We start from the raw sequence: 21,323 nt of genomic DNA, 5'->3' as shown, positions 1-21,323 counted from the left end.
TGGCTGCCTTCCTTTTTCAACTGTGTCCACCTGAGTTCTTCTTCAAATTCTTTTTTTTTTTTACCCCACCCCCACCATCATCACCAACTCTAAGATATCAAGTGTTAAGAATGTGAAGGGAGTTCCCACAAATCTCAAGTTGGATGCAGCCTGTTTCCAAAAAAGACATCATAATATCACTCCTGTTAATTTCTTAAAAAAATGATACTACTCATTATTCAGTGACCCTAATTAAAGATGACGCTTCTGTCATCCGCCACAAGGTAAGTCTATTTATTTTGTAATCGACTATATGATTATGTTAACGACACAAAATAATACTTTTATGAACATATTTCGTCCAATAGGCTATTTTAAGACAACTTTGCATGTTACTTTTTTTTAAAAACGAATTTTAGGGCTTTACGTATCGAGACGCCAATAAATAAATTTATAGTACAATATGAAGGACTTCAATTAATAGCAATTATTGTTTAAAAGGTTGAGTTAAGTTTCCTTCGAATCAATTCTGCGCGTCTTATTTTTATTATTATTATTTTACTATCCTTTATTTGATTTTTTATTTATGTATTTTTATTTTGTTTGCATAGCCCAATAATAATTTATAGTAAATCATTCCGGTACTTGCGATGCTAACATTACTTTTGTTATTGTGTTTTTATTGCAACATGCCTCTTGCGTATTGATATTCACTTAAACAGTATTGAAAATTCGGCTTTAAAAAAAAAAAGTTATTTAAGGTAAGAAATTATGTTCTATAATTGTATTAATTCATACAAATGAATAAAAATGCATCTATGGGAAACATAAATAAGTTTACATTTTTGTTTTATTATTTAACAATAAGATATATATGTAGGTCTATTCTGAGCGTTAATAAGTTGTCATTGGTAATTGTTTCTGTCTATAATGATTTTTTTCCCTACTCTTATTATTATCATTATTCTAATTAAAATTATTATTCATAATATATAATAATAATTATTGTTAATTTGGGTTTGGGCTTAGTATTGCTGTTGTTACTCAAGAAATTAGAAAATGAGAATTGTAGTTCCTTGTGTGTTTTTTTTTTTTTTTAAATAGAGAAACATCCATCCATCATTAAATAAAACAGTGAATGCATGACCAGTCATGAAGTGTCTATAAGAACAGTTCATGATCAAGTGTGCTCAGCGACAAACACACACACACAAAGCGCTGCAAACGGGTAGCACAGCAACACCTGCTCCCTCACCTGTTCACTCCCTCATGCATGCACGCAGCTAAAGAAGCAAGCTCGTGTCGAGGAGGACAACAAGTGAACAACAGCGAGGAGGTGCAAAGAAGAAGAAAAGTGCATCCTTCCCTCCCTTCCTCTTTGCATCCTTCCATCCATCCCTGCCTGCCTCTCGTCTTTGTTTACTCGGTGAATCACTGTAAGCAAATGCCATCTGTTTCCTCATCTGCACCTTAATTACCAGCCAACAGGCTAATGGAGACGATATTAAAACGACATCTTTTTGACATTCAAAGTAATTATATGCGCGGACCGCCGCTGCTTGACGAGAAGGAGGCGACTTGATGCCAAATCTTTGGAAAAGAAAAACAACTTGCACGTACTTTTTTTTTTTTTTTTGCCACTGCAGGCTTCATGATGTCGCTGCAACTTTACAAGTGACAATTCGCGTTGCAGCGAGTGTTTGGTCAATGTAAACAGACGCAGACAGGTCACATTATTAGGTACACCTGCACATTTTATTAATTAGTTTTTAGCCAATGAAGACAAAGTGCAATAGCTGGCGCAGGTGTACCTAAAGAAGTGACCAGTGAGTGGATCAATCCACACAATCGGCGAAATTCATCGCAAAGTGGTCCAAGACGTCATCTTTTAATGAACACCTTTAAAAAAAAAAAAAAAAAAACATTACGACAGGGATTACCTCGTCCATTATTCCATCAGGCCAATTAAAAATGCCCCCCGCGCATTAAAAGTGACCGTGCAGCACCAATCGTCTTTGAAGCGCTTCATTAGGCCCATGCAGCCACCAAAGCGCGCTCGGGGCTTTCATCGCATTGAGCGACGCTCCAGATGAGGAGTTTTTAACACCCTTTTAAGGGGGCAAACAAAAGGCGCATGCTTGACCCGACATATGTAGCAGCATGTTTCCGCTGCTCCGCACCCCCGAGGCGCGGCCGCGGCCTCCCCGCTGACGCCGGCCCGGCCTGCCTGCACCCCGACCGGGCAGGCTTCCTGCCGATAAGCCGCGCCGGCCGGCAGGCAGCCGCAGGTTAGAGTAGCACTCGGACAAAAAGAAGCTTAGAGTCGGTTTTGTGCTGTTATATACCGCAGGTAGCTAAACGTTTTACATGCGTTAAAGTTCAGCTACATGCGTAAAACTAAATGACTGTCTGTCTGTCTGTACTGATTCGACTCATTCACGAAGTTTTTTTTACATTGGCCTTAGTAAAAGTAAAATATAAATAAGTAGGAACTTTGAAATTAGGTACAAGTGAAAATTATTATTATTTTTTTTAAACTATCAACTATCTTTTTTGTAATTTGACAGGGTCGACTTGGGGTGTGGGGGGGGGGGGGTATTGTGTCGAAAATTAGCTAGTGCTAGCTAGGTTTGCTAGCTAGCTAGCGTTGACTCAGATGCTAATAAAATATCGGGCGATTTGGTGGGAAGGGGGATTGTGTCGAAAACTAGCTAGCGCTGCTAGCTAGCTAACGTTGGCTTAGCTACTAATAAAATATGAGCGATTTGGCGGGAGGGCGGATTGTGTCGAAAACTAGCTAGGTTTTGCTAGCTAGCTAACGTTGGCTCAGCTGCTAAATATATAGTTAGAACTGCCTAACATAATAAATGTACTTGTAAAAATGCCGTTTTTTCTGATGAAATATTTGTAACATTTTTTTAAGAAATAATTTGATAATCGTTTTGACTGACATCAAGCAATTCTCTTCAAGAATAACCCCAACGTCACAATTTCCTTTGATTATGTTCTATAGACGCCCAAATAGTCTAAACGTAGTACATAAACGGATGACTATTGTGTTAGTAAAATCAGAACTAAGAAGATTTAATTAATCTCAGGATATGGCAATGTTCGCCTGTACTGCCCTCTGCTAAATTGTCGTAAAAGTGCACTCGACTTGCATGGCGAAAGTCACGTGACCAAACCCTGAATTTTGGCGGGGGTCGGAAGTGCGCATGCACTCGCATCATAAGTTTTTACTTGAAGGTCTGCAAATCAAGACATTTGATCTCATTGCGCCACTTGGATCTTTGAATCTGTTGAGTTATATTGCTCCCTGGTTCACGTTGTGGCTTAGTCACAAGTCATGCACAGCAATAGAAAATAAAGTCTATAATTATTAGAACTCAATGTATAGTTAATTCAAGCACATGCATGCATGGTGTATGAAGATTTAGAAAGCTCCCCAAATTGCTGGTCACACTCACACACAATGGCGTTTTTGTGGCCTGGAGCTAGGTTGGCAGGGATTATCTTTGTTTAATGAATGGGCTACAAGTATTCATCAACACGGCCAGATTATTCGACACTGCAGCTCTGCGGGCGCATAACTGCAGTGTGTGTAACCAATTAAAAGACGCGCGCGCGCACACACATTTTCTCTCTCTCCACATCTGCCTCCCTTTCTGCGGCAAGGCGGTGAATAGCCGCTCATTGAGATCACAGATGGAGGACGTCTTTCTTTTTGCGGGAAATTTGAGAAACAGCATTGTCCCCAATCCAAACTCAATGTGTCGCCGCACAATGGCGCCGCCTTTGAGCGGGCCCGCTTCAATTGGCCTTGTTTTTGAAACTTCAAGTGTTCCGCACAAAGACTCGCCCTTTTAAATGTCCACTGAATGCACGCAGCGCGCGCGTTCGAAATGAATATGAAGCTATAAATATAACTCCTGCACGCACGCCACTGCACACATTCACAATCCCAAGTGGCTTTATTAGGTTGTGATAACGCTTCTCCACAAGAGGAACATTACAAATTGATGCGCGTCTTTTCATCATAGAAGGATTTCATTACAAGGTGCGCTTTAATAAGCACTCCAGTTGAAAGTCTTAAAAGGAGATGCAGTGTTGATATTTTAAGTAAAAATGCGCCCTCAAAGAGAAATTACATTAAAATTTTCGTTAAATGACAAAACATGAACACTGAATAGTAGCCTCATTTTTGCATCCAATTTTAGTCGACTGGCGTGGTCTAAATAAAAACTATAGCAATAATACAGATCAAAATATTTTTATCGAGATTTAAAGTCGTTTTTATCCCTAACTATAAAGCGAGACATTTATAAGTGTTCATTTGGTCTCCCAGTGCATTTGGAAATATATGTCGCGGAATTAATTTGTTTTAATCATCCGACCTTCAAACAAGAATAAACGTATAACAAAAAATATTTAGTCTATTGCGTTTTGCGGAATAATAATAATAATAATAATAATAATAATAATAAAGATGGAAAGAAAAGTGGATTTCATTATTCAAACCTCTAAAAAAGGATTTACATTTAGTCAAATTTAATAATTTTAGTAATTAGACTCACTGCAAAAATAAATAAATAATAATAATAATAATAGGGGAAAAATATTCCAGCTTCCAAGAAATAACATGATTAAATATGAAATGTTTTTATAGTTTCTCTCTCTCTCTCTCTCTCTCTCTCTCTCTCTCTCTCTCTCTCTCTCTCTCTCTCTCTCTCAATATCTTAAAAAAAAATAATCAAATCTTAATCATAAGAAATAGACAAAAAAAAAAAAGATTTGAGGAAATTTGTTTTCCCATATAGTCAGGTTTCAGTTATTAAAAGGTGGACCACACTGTTAGTTTTGAAATCATGATTTGGAAAAAAAAAAAAAAAAAAGGGGGGGGGGGGCATTCTAAACCACAGGTCACTTTCCCCTCCCACCTCTTGTTAAATCATGAATTTATTGCAGCTAATCACAAAAATCAGCTAAATACAACCTCTCTGACATTAATGCCAAAGGGTCTAAAATAGTACAAAACAAAATGCCATGATGCAAGAAATTCAGTAATTAACAATCGTTACATCTCAACATTTCAGAAAAAGACCCGGGTTGCTTTGTCACTCCAGGCCCTGGACGACTTGTGATTGTTGGACCATGAATTTCGCTCTAAACCAGAAAATCCTGAAGGAGAATGTTCACGTATCAGTTCATGACCTTAAGATAAAGCGTGTACGAGTTCTGCAGCCATTAATAATTTCAATACTTTAACTCTCAAATAATCAACTGGTACTTTGTATCTATTATAAAAATAGACTTAAAGTGGGTTGCATTGTTACACACAAAAAATCCCATATAATGTTTGAGTGAGGGACCTTAATATAGTTTTCAATCAAGTAATAAAAATAAATGTTTAAGGTCTATAGTTAAATTCTAAGCTTGTAAAAGTTGAGTTGTAATCAGATTGGTTACAGGGGTACTAGTGCTATGCGTGTTTGTGTGCATGTGCATTGTGTCTTTAACAAACAGACTGACTGAGAGAAGGCTGACCCTCCTTTTGTGCCCCCTCCCCAACAGTTTAAGCCTCACAGATTCAGTTTCTTTGGCCTGGCCCGCCATCTCTGAGAAAGTAAACTGAAGGGCTGACCCTCCAGGTTTCGGCCCGTCTGGCTTCCAAAAGCGGAGATGCTGTGTGATTCCGACATCCCCGCGCTTCCCACTTCAAAAGGAAGGAGGGGATGTCCGTGGCCCATGTGTCAGGAATTTTGCTACCTTGCCATTCTTGACCCCGGCGTGGGGCTGGTTCTCCTCCATCTCCATCTTCATGTGGCCTTAAGCTCATTAGAGGGCGCGGACACCGTCGCTCCCAATGTGCGCCCGTTAGAAGAGCTGATGAAGGCATCCAATTCAGATTTGACTCGTGTCAAAGAGCGGCTCATCTAAGTGGAGTATAGCACCATATTCATAGACACCCACTTGGTACATACAGTGGATATAAAAGTCTACACACCCCCATCGTATTTTTTTTAATGTTTTAACTTTACAAAATTATCTCGCGGGCCGGATTAAACCCATTTGCGGGCCTGATCCTGTATTTTTGACACCCCTGGGTTAAATGGTTAATAAATTGTTCAATGAAATAGCATAAATTACTCACAAAAAAAATAGCATTCTTAGGCTCTTGGGTGCCTTCCATGAATCAACCTTCACATTTCCAGGGATGTCCATGTCGATACCTTTCTGTGACTCTTCCAGTCTCTATGTTGCAACCCGCTGACACACTCAAAAAACATTTAGAGAAAAGCAAATTAAAGCTGACCTCTAAAGATTATAGTACAAAATAGGTTCAACCTGAATTTTTACATTTGGTGGGAAAAGCTCACTAATAATAAACTGATATGGGAATAACCTTTCCAAGCAGTCAATAGATTTTAAAGGTAAATCTATGACCTTTGTAACCTAAGGGACACGAACAGCTAACGTCAAAGATTGACGGGGAATATCATTATGTTTCCGAGGCATTTCCGAGTCTGTCAGCAGGGGAACATGCCCGAGCGCATCACGCTGCGTGATAGCAACTGTAATCTTACACTTCGCAGGAGATGCACTATGCGCGCGCCGTCCCCCCGAGGAAGATGACAGCGCATGCACCTGTCTGACACTTGCGTAAACAAACTACACCTTCGCCCTGAGCGCCACATGTCCGACACACGCACACAACTCAATACGCGCTTCCAGTTATGAAATAACCATTTACCCTGAAAAAGGAATTCCTCCACAACAGGGGGAGAAAAACAAAAAACACACATTGGGCTTAATCTTCATTGATTTTCAATATCAAATTTGAAAGCATTAGAACATTAGATGTCAAGTGAAGATTAAATCAAACATCCTGGCCATAACACTTTTTTGTTACTGAGAAGATTAATTGCCCACTGCAGTGATTAAAATGCTGATATTACCCAAGTACAGCAATATACTGTACATTGTAAAGAATTGACTGTACAATTTATAGTAAAAAAAAAAAAAGGCAAAAAAATAGCTGTAAAATCTCAGTTAATTACTGTAAAAATCTATTACGTTTCTTTTTTTTTTTTACTGTATATAAAATAAGATAAATAAATAAATAAGATAATAAAAATAAATTTAAGAACACAGTAACTCATTTTAAAAACAAAAATAAGTACAGTCATAACCTGTTAGAGATTTTTACAGTAATTAACTGAAATTTTAACAATAATTAGCTGGAAAATGTTGCCAGTTAATTCTTTACAATGTAAAGTGAAGGGCCATTCATGGCAGTGGATACATTCGAGGCCCACACAATTTTAACCTCAAAACCTACTAAGCCACTTAATTAGGACCATGTTTAGACTTCTATGATAGCTACCCACCAAAGGTTTTATGACGGACCCCATTCTGACTCTTAGATTATTTGTATTCCTTTTGGTACCTGTAGGGAAAGTTTCAAAATTCAAAGTGTTCCCAACTAGGTGTGTCAAAATTAGTGCGTTCATTTTGAGCAAAAGTTATAAGTAAATAATCGCCTGACACCCCTATTTCCAACCAAGGTTATTTTAGTTAACTAAAATTAATGAAAAAAACTAAAACTAAAATAAAAAAATAAAAAACTTTCGTTAACGAAATAAAATAAAAACGAAAATGTTTTTAAAAAACGAAAACTGAAACTAAATTTTATGTTTACAAAACTAACTAAAACTAACTAGAATTATAGCAAGAATGTCCTCCGTTTTAGTCTTTGGTAATTAATTTAAAGCATGAGCCTTCGGGATGATTTTAAATGCGATTTTAAGATTTATTTTGAGATTAACTGGAAAAAGGATGTCTGAAAGCGTGTCACACAGAAGTGACGTAATTTCGCAGAAGCCAATAGAAAAGCACCTTCAGATGACGTCATCCCTATGGTGTTTTTTAAATATTGCGCACAAGTAATACGCTTAAAAAAAAAAAAAAAAAGCTAAAACTAATACTGAAACTACACTAAAACGAAGCGTTTATTAAATTAACTCATAAGAACAGAACCACCCTGAAAACTAATAAAAACTGACTAAATTTAAAAAAAACAAAACTCAAAACGAAATCAAAACTACAATGAAAAATTCCAAAACTATAACAACCGTTTCCAACAAACACACAAATATGTACGAGTAATGCAAAAATGTTTTCCATTACAGTGCATATAGTGTAAAATCCTTCTATATTCTCACACGAACATGCTGCAAAATGTTATTCATATCTAACAAGCGCATCATTCATCATGATTGTATCGCTCCTTCGTCACGCATGCTTACTCGGAAATAACGAACCAATCGAGCGTCCCATGCGTGCCGATAAGCAGACAAAAAGTCGAGATTTGCCCGGCGGCTCTTCCGCCAGACTCGCCCTGCCGTCAGCCATACATCTTGTTTGGCTCAAGCGGAGGAAGTGAGCACGTTAGCGCCACTCATTCCTCGCGTGAGAAAGCAGACAGGCGCGGATGCGAGCCGACATCGCGCGCGCGCGCAAGCACGTGGCAGCGAGCAAAACGCAGCCGTGACTGCGAATGACTACATGGATGGAAGGATTGACCTTCTAAACATTCGGAGACGCAACAGGATGCGATGACAGCGCTCAGACAGATTTATCCGATAATTGTCGATTTCACCCGCAAGGATTAAGCTGAAGCTGCTCGAAATCATGTTTGAGACGCGACTAATTCGAAACAGCTTCCAGAAAAATAACTGCCTGCAAAAATCATCTGGATTAATCGAAAGTATTTTTGTATTTTCTGGTAATATTATCTCCCTGTTGTTTTAAGACATTGTGGCTACTTGGAAGGGTTGATAATTATTCAGACATTTTCCATAAGGTAATATATGCATTCCAATTTCAAGGAACATGAACACTCAATGGATAAAAGTTCAATTCCAATTTAGTGCCTGTACAATTTTTTCCCCCTCATCTTACTTTTCCTGAACGAGACACCAACTGTAGCATATGCCCAAAATAATCCGTTTGCATGTGTTGACCCTTCATGTGTATTAAAGTGTATTTGTATGATGGTGTATAATTACTAGGGATGTAACGATAAGCGCAATATCATGATATTAAAACTGCCACAATGTCGTCATGTTCACGATATTTAACATTAGTAAGTGTATTTCTCTTAATGTTTGAATGTGTTTAAAGCATATGAGATAGGTGAAATCACTTTAAAAAGTTTGTGGTCTCACGATGTCACAGATTTGCATCTATCACGGGGCTATGCAGCGTAAATATTGCCGTGTCCAGGCCAAAGCCCTCGAATTTATTGTGTGTGATACTTCCATCGTCAAAAAATGTAAAATGTGGTTCATCCTGATTAGAACAGATTTTTGAACATGAGACATGTTCTCTCTTCTCGCTGGGTTTTATTGAATCTTTCAAACGCAAAAACCACGTGGTAACAAAGGAAAAGCAGCCTCGGTTGTGTCGAATGTGTTGAATGAGGAGGTTGGGGGGTGTGTGAACAAGTGAAGTGTTTTTCCTGTGACAAAGGTCTGTCTAGTCGGGATCTCCGTGCCGTCACTGTGATGTGTTTGGGGGCAAGTGATGACACATGATGTGAAGTGTGTGAGAGACTTGGGCAGGAAGAGCAAAAGACTGATTTCGGTCAAGGGAGTTGCAGTTTTGTTTTTTTGTTTTGTTTTTTTGGGTGAGTGAGGGGTTGGTTGTGTGCTTGCGATATCGTCTTTGCTCCTCTGTGCAACACGTGCACGCCAGGCAGTGGCGCACCGTGACCAGGACGAGGGCAGAGAAGCTTACTTGCACGTGTGTGTCACTGCGTGTGCATGCCTGTGTGTGCGTGTACGTGTGTGTACTGTGGAGACCCAGATGGTTTTGGGCCCATGCTTGTTTTCGGCCAGTTCAGTCAAGTCACTTCCTATTCTTTGGCCTCCAGGAAGAGAGTCTCCTGTGGAAACAACTTGGCCTCTAGTAGAGTCGATCCCGGATCCAACTGGGTGATCTGTCGAGAGATTGGACAATGAGACAGGTCGTAGGTAGACTGAAAAATCCACAACTCCAAACTGCACTTTGGGCAAGAATGAAATTTATGATACTGCTGTGAGTTTGACGAGTGTTAGTCACAAACGGCGTACGTTTTGGAAATCTGAGGAAGTAAGAGAGCGCTTGTTTTGTTGATGTTAATGTCTTTTTTTTTTCTTTTTTTTTTAAACAATCCCATTCTCCCTGACGCCCCGTGGGCCTCTTCGCTTATGTGAGCTAATCACCGGAGGGTTTGTGTTACATCGGGCCAATCTAACACCTGGGCTGTGTGGCGGGGAGGTGCTGTGACAATGAGACGTGTCCGCGGCTTATCTGCGCCAGCCCGTCTGATTAGGAACCCTATTCTAACCACATAGCAGGATAATTAAGCCGTTCCCTGTACCTGCTCTGGTAAGCCTAGCGCAGTAAAGGTTGACCTTACAACAACAACAACAAAAAAAACAAGAGTGACAGCTCAGAGACACTATTGTGGGGAATGAAACATGAAATTTGACCACAAGCCTTCGGCTGTCATCACCCTCCGTACAGATGTGTTGTAATAAACTACATACAATATGTACAACAGCTTATGTAGGAAATTTATGTCACAAGTCAGAGGATCACTTTTTACCTAAACTACACGGTTGAATAATTTCAGCTAGAAATATGTCTAGCCCTAAATCCCCCGTCAGAGAGGATTTTCAATGTATGGGGTGACCAGATTGTAAACAGGGCACGCCATAAGCCTCATGTTATAGTCAGACTTATTTTCCTTGCTGAAAAAAAATTATTAAGACTTGCCAACCTACATGTCATGTAATTAGAGTGCTATATATACAGTATGCTTTAATTAATTAGGTGTTAAATTGTCGAACATTTAAAAATGTGTTATTCAAATGTAGTAATGGTTGTGTTAAAGGCTGCACACTGAATTTATGTCACATGCTTTTTCTTTTTATTGAAAGAGAAAAAACTCGGAAATTATTTTTTATTTTATTTATTTTTTTGTTGCACAAGTGTGACGACTTAAAAAAAATTACAAATGTAAAAAACGAGATGCACGAGGCACCATTATAAGTTTGACTGTGTTTATGATTCGGGGTTTACTAATTTTTGGACTTGTATGACTGTTAAACATGTTCAATTGTTACTTTGCTTTTAGACAAACCCCAATCCAATTAAGTTGGGATGTTGTGTAAAATGTATTGGAAACAAAATCAATATAAATAAAATATGATTTTCAAATCCTTTCCAGCCTATATTTAATTGAATACAGTACAAGACATTTAATATTCAAGTTGAAGGACTTTTAGATTTGAATAAATCTCTCTTTTTGAATTCGATGCCAGCAACAATTTTCAGAAAGTGGCAACAAAAGACTGGTAACGTTGAGGAATGCTTTAACAAAAAAAAAAAAAAAAAAAACTGTTTGGACTGTAACCAATAACCAGCTAGAATTGACAATTATGAGCAGTATTCCACACTGGATTGGTCACAGCTCTAGCTTGAAAAGGATTTGAAAATTTGTATTTGTATTTACATTTTACACAATGTCACAACTTCATTGGATTTGAGTTCGTATTGTGTGTGTATTATATGTGTAGAAGTTCTATAGTACTGTGTAGTCTTCACACTTACACACATTTAATCTAAACTTCTCAATATCAAGGCACCGGCTCTCATTTATATTTCTAACTTGGCAGGCTGTGCCAAGAAAAGAAAAAAAAAAATCTACAGATTTGGGCATGTGGTGTAAGAAAAATGTAGTTAAGTACATTAGGTGAAGAAGGTGAGGAGGACATATCAACATGAAGCAAACACACATTCCCAAAGGTGTTTGGAAATGTCACACCACTGCGCACAACACTGGTCTTTACCTCCACTGCCTTTTTTCTCTCTGCCCTCATTTCAACGTGCCATTTAGACACTTGACTTCTCAGCGGGGGTGCCAGGACGCCTGGTGGGAGCAGGGATGGGTTGCCATATCACCTCAAGCCCCTCACCTCGCGGCAATGCGGCAAGCGAATAGTGTGACGGGGGTGTGCGCACGCCTACTGCAATCATACAGCATCCCAACGGCACGCTGACGCTGCAGCACCAACTGGGCTGAAGCGTTCCTTTTTCCACCACCTCGGGAGTGGGGCGTCGCAAATGGCTGACATGCTAATAAGAACGGCAGGCTGTTGTGACAACACAGCATCAGGTAGGAGTAAATGAGGCTTTGGGGTGGGGCAGGTGCGTGTGCATCTGTCTATGAACTTCATACAACTCGTGTGTGCGTGTGTGTGTGTGTGTGTTCGCAGCAAAATTTGGATCAGAATTTTTGCGCCAGGGAATGCCGACGCGGGGAAGCGCAGCATCTGACTCTAAAAAGGAAAGTAGGGAAACAAGATGCCACACTGACACAGGAGACGGGCGCCATCGGTGATTGTTTACATTGTTATCCAATTAACAGACCATAAGCATGGAGGCATCTGTCAACAAACAAAGCTGTTGTTTTTCCGCCGCTCTGCCTAAGCCATCCTCTCTCCTCCTGTGCCGCCGCAGCCTCGCATGCCAGTTTGCATGCATACCACAGACACGGACAAGCTCCGACTTGCTGCTTGTTTCAACCCTGTGTCAATAAAGGTTTTAGGATCTCCATCTGAATCCATGACCTGACATAGACGATCTTTGTTTCTCGACTCTGTGTCAATAAAATTTTCAGGATCTCCAACTGAACCCATGACCTGAAACAGGCGATCTTTGTTTCTCGACCTGGTGTCAATAAAGTTTTGATGATCTCCAACTCAATCCATGATCTGAAACAGGTGGTCTTAGTTCATCAAGCCTGTGTCAATAAAGTTTTCAGGATCTCCAACTCATTTCATGACCTGAAAAAGGTGATACTTGTTTCTCGACCCGGTGTCAATAAAGTTTTCAGGATCTCCAACTCATTTCATGACCTGAAAAAGGTGATACTTGTTTCTCGACCCGGTGTCAATAAAGTTTTCAGGATCTCCAACTCAATCCATGACCTGAAACAGGTGATCTTAGGTTATCAATCCTGTGTCAATAAAGTTTTCAGGATCTCCAACTCAATCCATAACCTGAAACATGCTATCTTTGTTTTTCAACCCAGTGTCAATAAAGTTTTGATGATCTCCAACTCAATCCATGATCTGAAACAAGTGATCTTAGTTTATCAAGCCTGTGTCAATAACGTTTTCAGGATCTCCAACTCAATCCATGACCTGAAACAGGCGGTATTTGTTTCCTGACCCTGTGTCAATAAAGTTTTCAGGATCTCCAACCCAAATCCATGACCTGAAACAGGCGATCATCTGAATCGAGTCAAAGCACACTTTTAATCAGACTAGCTATTTTTTGCTAAATATTTGAAAATATTCCAAGATAATTTAAGAGTTGTATCATCAAATATTTAGAGGTAATTTCCAAGCGCGGCAAGGTGGACGATTTGGTTAGCACATCTGCCACACAGTACAGAATGAGGATATGTAGTACATAAAATGGATGCTGGGTTTCCCACAGTGCTATACAAGGCTGGTGGCCCGCCAGGCTTTCTTTTTCAAAGTCCGTCCCTGACCACCAGGCTTTGCAAAGTTTCTGAGGGAAACTCTGGGATTCAGGTCAGTTTTGGCATCATTATGATAACCGTGTCTAATATTTTGGTGCAGCAAAGATTTTGCTCACAATAATATTTTTGTAAATATATATATATATATATATATATATATATATATATATATATATATATATATATATATATATATATATTAATACAGCTCTTGTACTGGAAGTTTTTGCAAGTGGTCATAATTTAAAAGTAATACAATTTGCACTGATTTCTATTACTATTAAAAGTAAAACAACATGAATAATAAATACTTGATAATTGGTTTGCTTTAATGTAAAACATTGAGGTGGCATTCAGCAATGCTCAGCATGACAGAAAAGAAAGGCAAAATAAATACGGGCCCGCGAGATGTCAGATCCCAATATAATTAAACGTGCAGCCTTCCTAAGAGGCCATTACAGGCCCTCCAATGTTAATTAAAACCAAATAGCTTGTCCGTTTTGAAACCAGTGTTGTGTCGTGTTTATTTGGCCAATTACAAAAGCAGTGGGAGATCATTATCGGCTGCCAGGAGCATTGACAGCATGTAGCGCCGGGGTGGGAACACAAAACAACAGGCGTTGTAGTATATAGAAGTTCAAAGGAAGAGGAGAGCATAGTAAAGACTTAAGGGGGACCGAGAGGGGCAAAGTGGAAATGTGGAAGAAGTGCACTGACTAAGTTTCGATTTCTAAAAATGCAGTGATTTAATAAGGTAAATATAATAAATAAAAGGGACGTAAGGGACCGCGTGGCGCAGAGGGGGAAGTAAAGGAGAGAGGATGGAAGCTGAGACAAAGGGAGGGAGGGAAAGCTGCAGGGATTCAGAGGTGAGCAGGCGGTCGAGGGTAAAATGCTGTTAAAACAAAATGGCCAGTGAGATACTAGCCGCAGACATTTATAGCTTTTGAAAGGGAACGGAACTCAGCCGTCATAAGCCTCACATTTTATTATTTAGGCAGAATGCAGCAGAGCACTTTGGATGAATTAAACTATTGTGAAAATAAACTGCTGTCTTCAGATAACGGGGGGGGGGGGGGGGGGGGGACCATCCGTATGACAGATGTAAAATCGATTCCAACGCAGCACACGGCTTCTTTTGTGCTGCTGTTTATTGTTTCAGAATCTCAGGTTTTGTCTGAGAAGCATACTGGAAGATTGCTTAGTAGAATAGGAAATAAGAGTACAGTATCAAGAATGAGGGAAATAATAAGCTAGTTTGACAATGTTTGGCTGTCTGAGGATGACGGGATGGCTAGAGTAACTGTCTAAACGTTCACTTCACAATGAGGGACGTTGACCTCGGGCCTCTCAGCAGAGACTCGCCGGGCATAAGAAAAAGCGGGAAAATTGTTGAATGGCGAGAAGTGAAACATTAAATCCACTCCCCCCTCCTCTCCCCCTCTCTTCTGCAAACTTGCAGACAGTCGTAGAAAGGGTTAGTTTCCTGAGCACGGCTAAGCCCCGTACAAATGATGCCAGTGTAAGGCCTGCTGTAGTGCTGAGGAGATAAGCCACTGGGACCAAATCCGGACGACGAGTCCAAAAACTGGAGACGGATGGGCAGCGATTGGCGCCGTTTGAGCGGCAGCTTAAGCATGGAATTCCAGACACTTCACATGCTAAATGTAATGTATTTTACAGATATTTTACAATTATATTAAGCTAAAAAAAAACATGCATTCGACTAAACATTGCAAAGACACTATGGCTGGGTTAATTTTCATTTTAAAGAAAATCCTCCCATGTAGCACCTCATAAAAATACACAGATTGATATACTACTGTCTACTGTAGTTGTTTACCTTTAATTTGGGTGTGTTTCAACTGGAAAGAGAACTACGGGAAATGTGAAAAAAGTAGATAAGGGGAAGATGAGCAGAACCAAATAAAAGCCTGACACTCGACAAAATAGAGAGAAGATGTCAACAGTTGTGTGGCATTACAAAAGCAATAGTGCTCGATCCTCTGATACTGGCAGAGCAACAGTGAGAGCGTCTGGACGGGATGGAGGCTTCCGATGCTCACCCTCATTTAATTACAACTGAGAGCTGCAGGATTAGACCGGGGCCTGTGTTCACAGCCTCCTACTGGCGCTTGCACTCATCTGCCTTCCCCCGAAAATTGATCACTTTTCGCAATCATCTTCTCAATATCTACTCCATGTGTCTTCATCAGGCAGCTTCTATGATTAATTATTTTCTTTGCTTCTTCCTCCTTTGACATATTCCCTTTTTTTTTTTGCTGTAATTTCATCTGTGATGATGACATCTTTCTCTCTCTTGATTATGATGCGAAAACTGTGAATTCTTTAAGTGGCAAAATTAGCGAGAAGCGCATGTGTTTTCTTGACAAATATCCACGCATGTGAAGTGTGTGATTGTGACAAAACGGAGCGCGAGCTGCGTGTTGATGTGGCTGCTGACTTGTGGTGTTTGTTCCGTACTGGTCTCTAAAGACCGTTGGCGCACATTGCCTGGGCAAGCCTACGCAGAGAGTGACACGCACACACCTCAATGCTGCCACCATTTCACTCTTGGTTAATGGAAATCTTCATTTTGTTTCCAGCAGCACGGCTAATTAAAGCGGCAGTTAAAACAGTGCTCATTAGCTCGTTACCGTCGAGTCAAGCACTGTTAATGATTTGGTTTCAAGAGGATGATGCCTGCAGTCAGCAGAAGAAGTCTACAACAACTATCGGTGCTGACAACTGTGTCCTCACAGTCATCGTGTATTGTAGAGGGGTATCCTAAATTTTTCTTTGAGGGCCACAAACAGAAAAATTGGCAGATGTCAGGGCCGCGTTGATATTTTTTACTTTATCAAGCACACCAAACATCAGTCAATCAAGATACTGTATATTGTTTAGATATTACTAAAGCTAGGTTTAAAAAATAAATAAATAAATAAATAAATAAATAAATAAATAAATAAATATCAAATCGATTTTCCTTTCAGAGCCCAATATCAATTCCTAAAACCATGAATTGATTATTTAAATATCTTTTCCCCCCATAAATTCGGAAGAAAATTTTATTTTAAAGGCCAATCTTACTGTTTTCTTGAAATGTACTGTTCACATGAATATAAAAGTATTTTCTTACATTAAAACTGGACTTATTGCACTTTAAGGCAACACAGAACCCTTTAAGTTTGTAATTTACAATTATTAAATTAGAATTGTGAAAATATTTTCATCAAATCTTTGCTGATGTCAATGTTTGTGCAACACTCAAGCGATTATAACACATTGCTTTCATTAATAAACTAAATAATTTGACCAGTTACTGCCTCCACAAAATTTACTTTGGAATTTAATATTTGTGGAGTTTTTTTAAAATCATGTCCTTGACAGTTCAGAAGAATTGATGTTCTATAATTAATCTAATTTGAACTCTTGTGACTCAAAATTAAAATCGATTGAGGAAATTAAAATCGATACCCAGCCCTAGATATTAGCGTTTTTCTTTTTGAAAAACTGATACCTTAACAGCATTTGAAAAGTAAAATAGTTAATAGGAGGTACCAATTTTTGCTTATAAAAATGCTTATAGCACAGTGTTAGGAAAATAGTAAATCGTTCATTAGCATCTTTCCATATTTAAAAATTCTCAAAAGTATAAAAACCCATTTATTAGTAGCAGATATCCTTTTTAGTATATGCTATAAAACGGGGTGGCGGGCCACAACTGGCCCCCAGGCCATAGTTTGGACACCAATAGTGTACTGTATTCACATTCAGTAAGTCCTGTTCCAACACCACACAATGTGAAAATGTGTGGCAGACTGACTCCACTGGGATTAGGTGTGCCTCTCTTTTAAAAAACAAACAAACAAAAAAACAAAACAAAACAAAAACAACAACAACAACACAAATCTAGGTTATTTGGGATTTTCGTGTGGAAAAACAATGTAGAACATAGTGGGGGTTTTTCTGGGAGTATTTGTCATTTTTCTAGAAAAACAAAAACAAAAAATTAAATTGGAGATCGATATGCTCCAGGACTGAAAGACTAACTGCTGTAAAATCATCCACTTTAAACTTCAAAAATATCTTATATATCCACAAGAAGCCAAACTACACCACTCACATTTCTACGAGGGAAGGTGGTGAGGAGCTTGAACTCGTCGAAGGGGTAACCCTTGGAGGCCACAAAGTCGAAGAGGACCTGGAGCTTACAGGAGCCCAGGAAGCGCCTCTCCAGAAACTCGCCACTGGGCGTGCGGATTCGCAGCTTGCTGATCTGCTCCGCCGACTCCTCGCCGGGTTCTGGTGGTAGCGTCTGCTCCAGTGACAAACGGATGGCCTGACAGGGAGCAAACAATGAGGTCAGAACAGCACACTTGCTAGCTGGGAGACAGTTGAAAAGCTGACTTTTGATATAATAAAACAGTTTTTGTGCCTGAAAACAACAGATGGTAATTCTTTGTCTCTTCCAACAGCTGCATGTAAACCTAAAACGTCATTTTAAAAATTATGGACACATTTTCCTATATGATAAGTGTATGATAAGTGCATGTTGACTGAAGGTGGTGTGGGCTTTACATACAGGTGCTGAAATGCAGCTGTTGTGTATGTCATCCTATCAGTTAACATGAGATGGTTTGTTTGACAGCGGACTATAATCAGTCAATAGTCTACCAAAATGAATTATCTAGTAGTGTTAATTTCGTCAACGAAAACTAAACCAAAATAATTTCGTCAACACACATTTTTCACCGCACTAAAATTAGACCAGACTAAAACAGTCATTAACTCTATCACTTCCAGCCATTTTGACTGAAACAATCCTCTTCACTCCCGGCTGTTTGACTGAATTTGGACTGATTTTGCAAGGCCCACAGAATATTGTGTTCTTTTGCTATAAAAACATGGAAACCTACTAAAAGAAAGATTAGAGTCTTTTCTGTCATCAAGGAAAAAAGAAAGAAAAAAAAAATACTTGTTGGAAATGGCCCTAGCTGATCTCTTATACTCTTCTGCCACCTGATAACCGTTTTTTGTAATAACTACCATTGCTTTAAGTGACCTTTTCAGGTCAGAAGCTACATCAAAGCCTTCTGTTTGCTATAGCATTAAAAAACAAAAAATCAAAAACAAAAAAACGTATAAATAAGTTTTTGGGAGTGAAGGACAAAGTACTAAAAACGTATTTATAGGTTTTTGGGATTGAATGACAATAAACAATAACTGGGACTAAATCAGCATGCATTTTCGTCGACTAATGAAGACAAGAAAAAAAAAATACTTCACTTGAAAAAAAAAACTAGATTAAAATCTATGGATATTTTAGTTCCTGACCAAAAACGAGATGAAAATGATATGATTTTGTCAAATCTTGTCTATGCTAATCTGTCACGTCTGTGACACTGTCGTGCGACACACAGCGACGTACCCCCTTTCACATCTGCAGCTAACGAGTACAACATGTACAAACACATGGAACAGACAACAGGTGGATTCAAGGTCAAAGGTTTAAAAAAAAAAAAAAAAAAGAAAAAAAAAAAAAAAAAAAAAAAAAAGTAAATTGTAGTTATAACAACATTAATCCAACAGCTTTAACGTTCCAACGATAATGTTAATCCGGCCGCTACCTAATACTGCCTAATTTACTAGATTATAGCATGGAGCCATAGTAGTTACTTGTTGATATACTGTAATTGTGTGTCAAGTTGTTTTTCATCAAAAAAATGAGAACATTTTATGTGAAATAGTTTTAGATCCGACATGTTCAACATAATTTGCTGACAAACAAAATACAGGGGCCAAATGATTGTCCTGACTAAAACTAGACAAAAACGACAGTTTTTGTTGACTGACTAGCCGACTAAAATCATGCTTTCTTGGACTAAAAGACTAAAATGCTAGATTTATAGTCAACTAAAAATGGACTAAATTAAAAACGGGATGAGTTCACTAACTATGATAAAAATGAACAAGTGTAATTGAAACTCGACAAACAGAATTTAAAAATTATCTAGCCCATGTGAACACTTTAAAAATGGACTTCTAATCAGATTTTCTCATTTATATGCGACATTATGCACCATTACACTCTGGATTCTACCTTCACTTTTTACATGACAACATTAACGTGGCGTCATCGGAACAAAAGGAAACCGTCACCCATCAGATTTCGCAGCAGAACTAATCAACTCTCACGTTTGGGAGAAAGCGTTTCAGCTGCTCCCAAGAGACTCCCACTTCGTTCTGCTTCTGCAACCCCCCCCCAGCCCGCTTGTTGTTCCTGTTTGGCCAGCCGGGGAGCATATGCTGTGACAACACGCCCAGGCTTTATTTACACACCATAATGCAATTATATTTCATAAGAGTCGACAACAGTAGCTCATTAGCAGCTTCTGGTGTTGGGCGGGCAAGGGGAGCGCGCGCGCCGCGCCGTCGGCGGCTCCCTCAGGTAACGAGAGATGATGCTGACTGAGTTAAAGGGGCCCCCCGGGTGGGTTGGGGGGACAAACTAACAACACACACAAATAACAGATTGAGGGTGTGTATGATGGTGGAGGTACAAATGCAGGAGACAGGGGTTGACCACAGACACAAGCATAAACAGCCACGCATGTGAGAGGTCGCGTCCCTGAAGAAACCGCGCGACACGCGTCTGCTCCAGACAAATAACCTGGAGCATCTACCTATTCATTCATCTGGCGAACCACAAAAAGCAAACAGTGGTGGTGCACCTGACAGCTACACAACTACACAACCAAAAGTTGAAAATAGTCACTCATGATAAATAGTATAAGCACGCTATTCTGATTAATACTGCGTTTGCAGAATATGAATTAAGCAATAAAATCCACCCATTTCTGGGGCGGCCATTTTGCCACTTGCTGTTGATTGCAAATGACATCCTCAGGGGTCAGTTTGTAGCCAATCACAGCTCAGCTTGCGAACTTCACATGACCAAGCTCAGAAAACAGGTGAACCATGATTGGTCGTTAAAGGGATACTTGACTCATTGAACAACTTTCAGCAGTGATAAGTTTATATTTTGTCCAGAATTATTTTGATAAATTCATTATTTTTCATGCACAATTAAAACCTTTAAAAAGTAATTTTTCTACTTGCTGTCGACTGATGATGACATCACCTGTGCTGAGAAAGGCCAATCATTGCTCACCTGTTTTCTGGTAACCTGGCAATAGCCAGACGATCCATCCGATACCGCTCCACAGTAATTTCGTCAGGAAAAGGCGGGACATTCTGCACAATAATTCGAGCTGATTGGACAATGGGACATTCTACAGGTTTGTTTTAACCAATCACAGCCACGGATGAAAATGAGTTTGTGTCCGTTCATCGTTCTTGTCGAAGGTGAGAAAAGCACCAACATCTTACATCGACAAGTCTACAAACAAGGAGTATAATTTTCTAATTTCTTCAACAGTCATTTAAGAGAATAACATATATATATATGTATATTCATAATATACTTAAGGAGTTGTCATCTTCTATGCCAGTAAAACAGTGATCATGATTAAATGCAACACCACTTCATTAGCAGAGGACACAATGGACGCCGTGAAGCTTGGGCATGGAAATGTGATATAAATTCAGCCATGGCGTCGTCCATTGTTGTAAAAACACACTAGTGTGCACACAGTGATCTAATCAAGGTGGTCGGCCAGAGACTCTTTTGTTGTTTTCTGTTTAACTTAAGTGACAAATCACCTGAGCGAGCTGGGTCACC

General features: G+C 39.3%; 1 protein-coding gene and 1 long non-coding RNA gene across 3 annotated transcripts in view; one reads left to right on the top strand and one right to left on the bottom strand.

The window, feature by feature from the left end:
* Positions 1–118: 118 nt before the first annotated feature.
* On the top strand, positions 119–12,571 carry LOC144027300 (uncharacterized). Its single transcript, XR_013285422.1, has 3 exons — positions 119–263; positions 11,924–12,202; positions 12,303–12,571. It is a non-coding gene; the product is annotated as an uncharacterized LOC144027300 (long non-coding RNA).
* faf1 (Fas (TNFRSF6) associated factor 1) overlaps positions 9,364–21,323 on the bottom strand; it is a 64,137-nt gene continuing 52,177 nt past the window's right edge. For both annotated transcript variants that reach the window (XM_077534703.1, XM_077534702.1), the window contains 2 exons: positions 17,706–17,921; positions 9,364–9,979 (listed from right to left, as the gene is read on the bottom strand). In XM_077534703.1, coding sequence (XP_077390829.1) covers positions 9,896–9,979; positions 17,706–17,921 — 300 coding nt within the window. In that variant the 3' untranslated portion in view covers positions 9,364–9,895. The remainder of the gene's footprint in view (positions 9,980–17,705; positions 17,922–21,323) is intronic.

This window comes from Festucalex cinctus, chromosome 10 (assembly GCF_051991245.1).
Source record: "Festucalex cinctus isolate MCC-2025b chromosome 10, RoL_Fcin_1.0, whole genome shotgun sequence".
Taxonomy (NCBI): Eukaryota; Metazoa; Chordata; class Actinopteri; order Syngnathiformes; family Syngnathidae; genus Festucalex; species Festucalex cinctus.
Note: the sequence above shows the minus strand (reverse complement) of the source record. Positions and strands in the feature narration are given on the sequence as shown.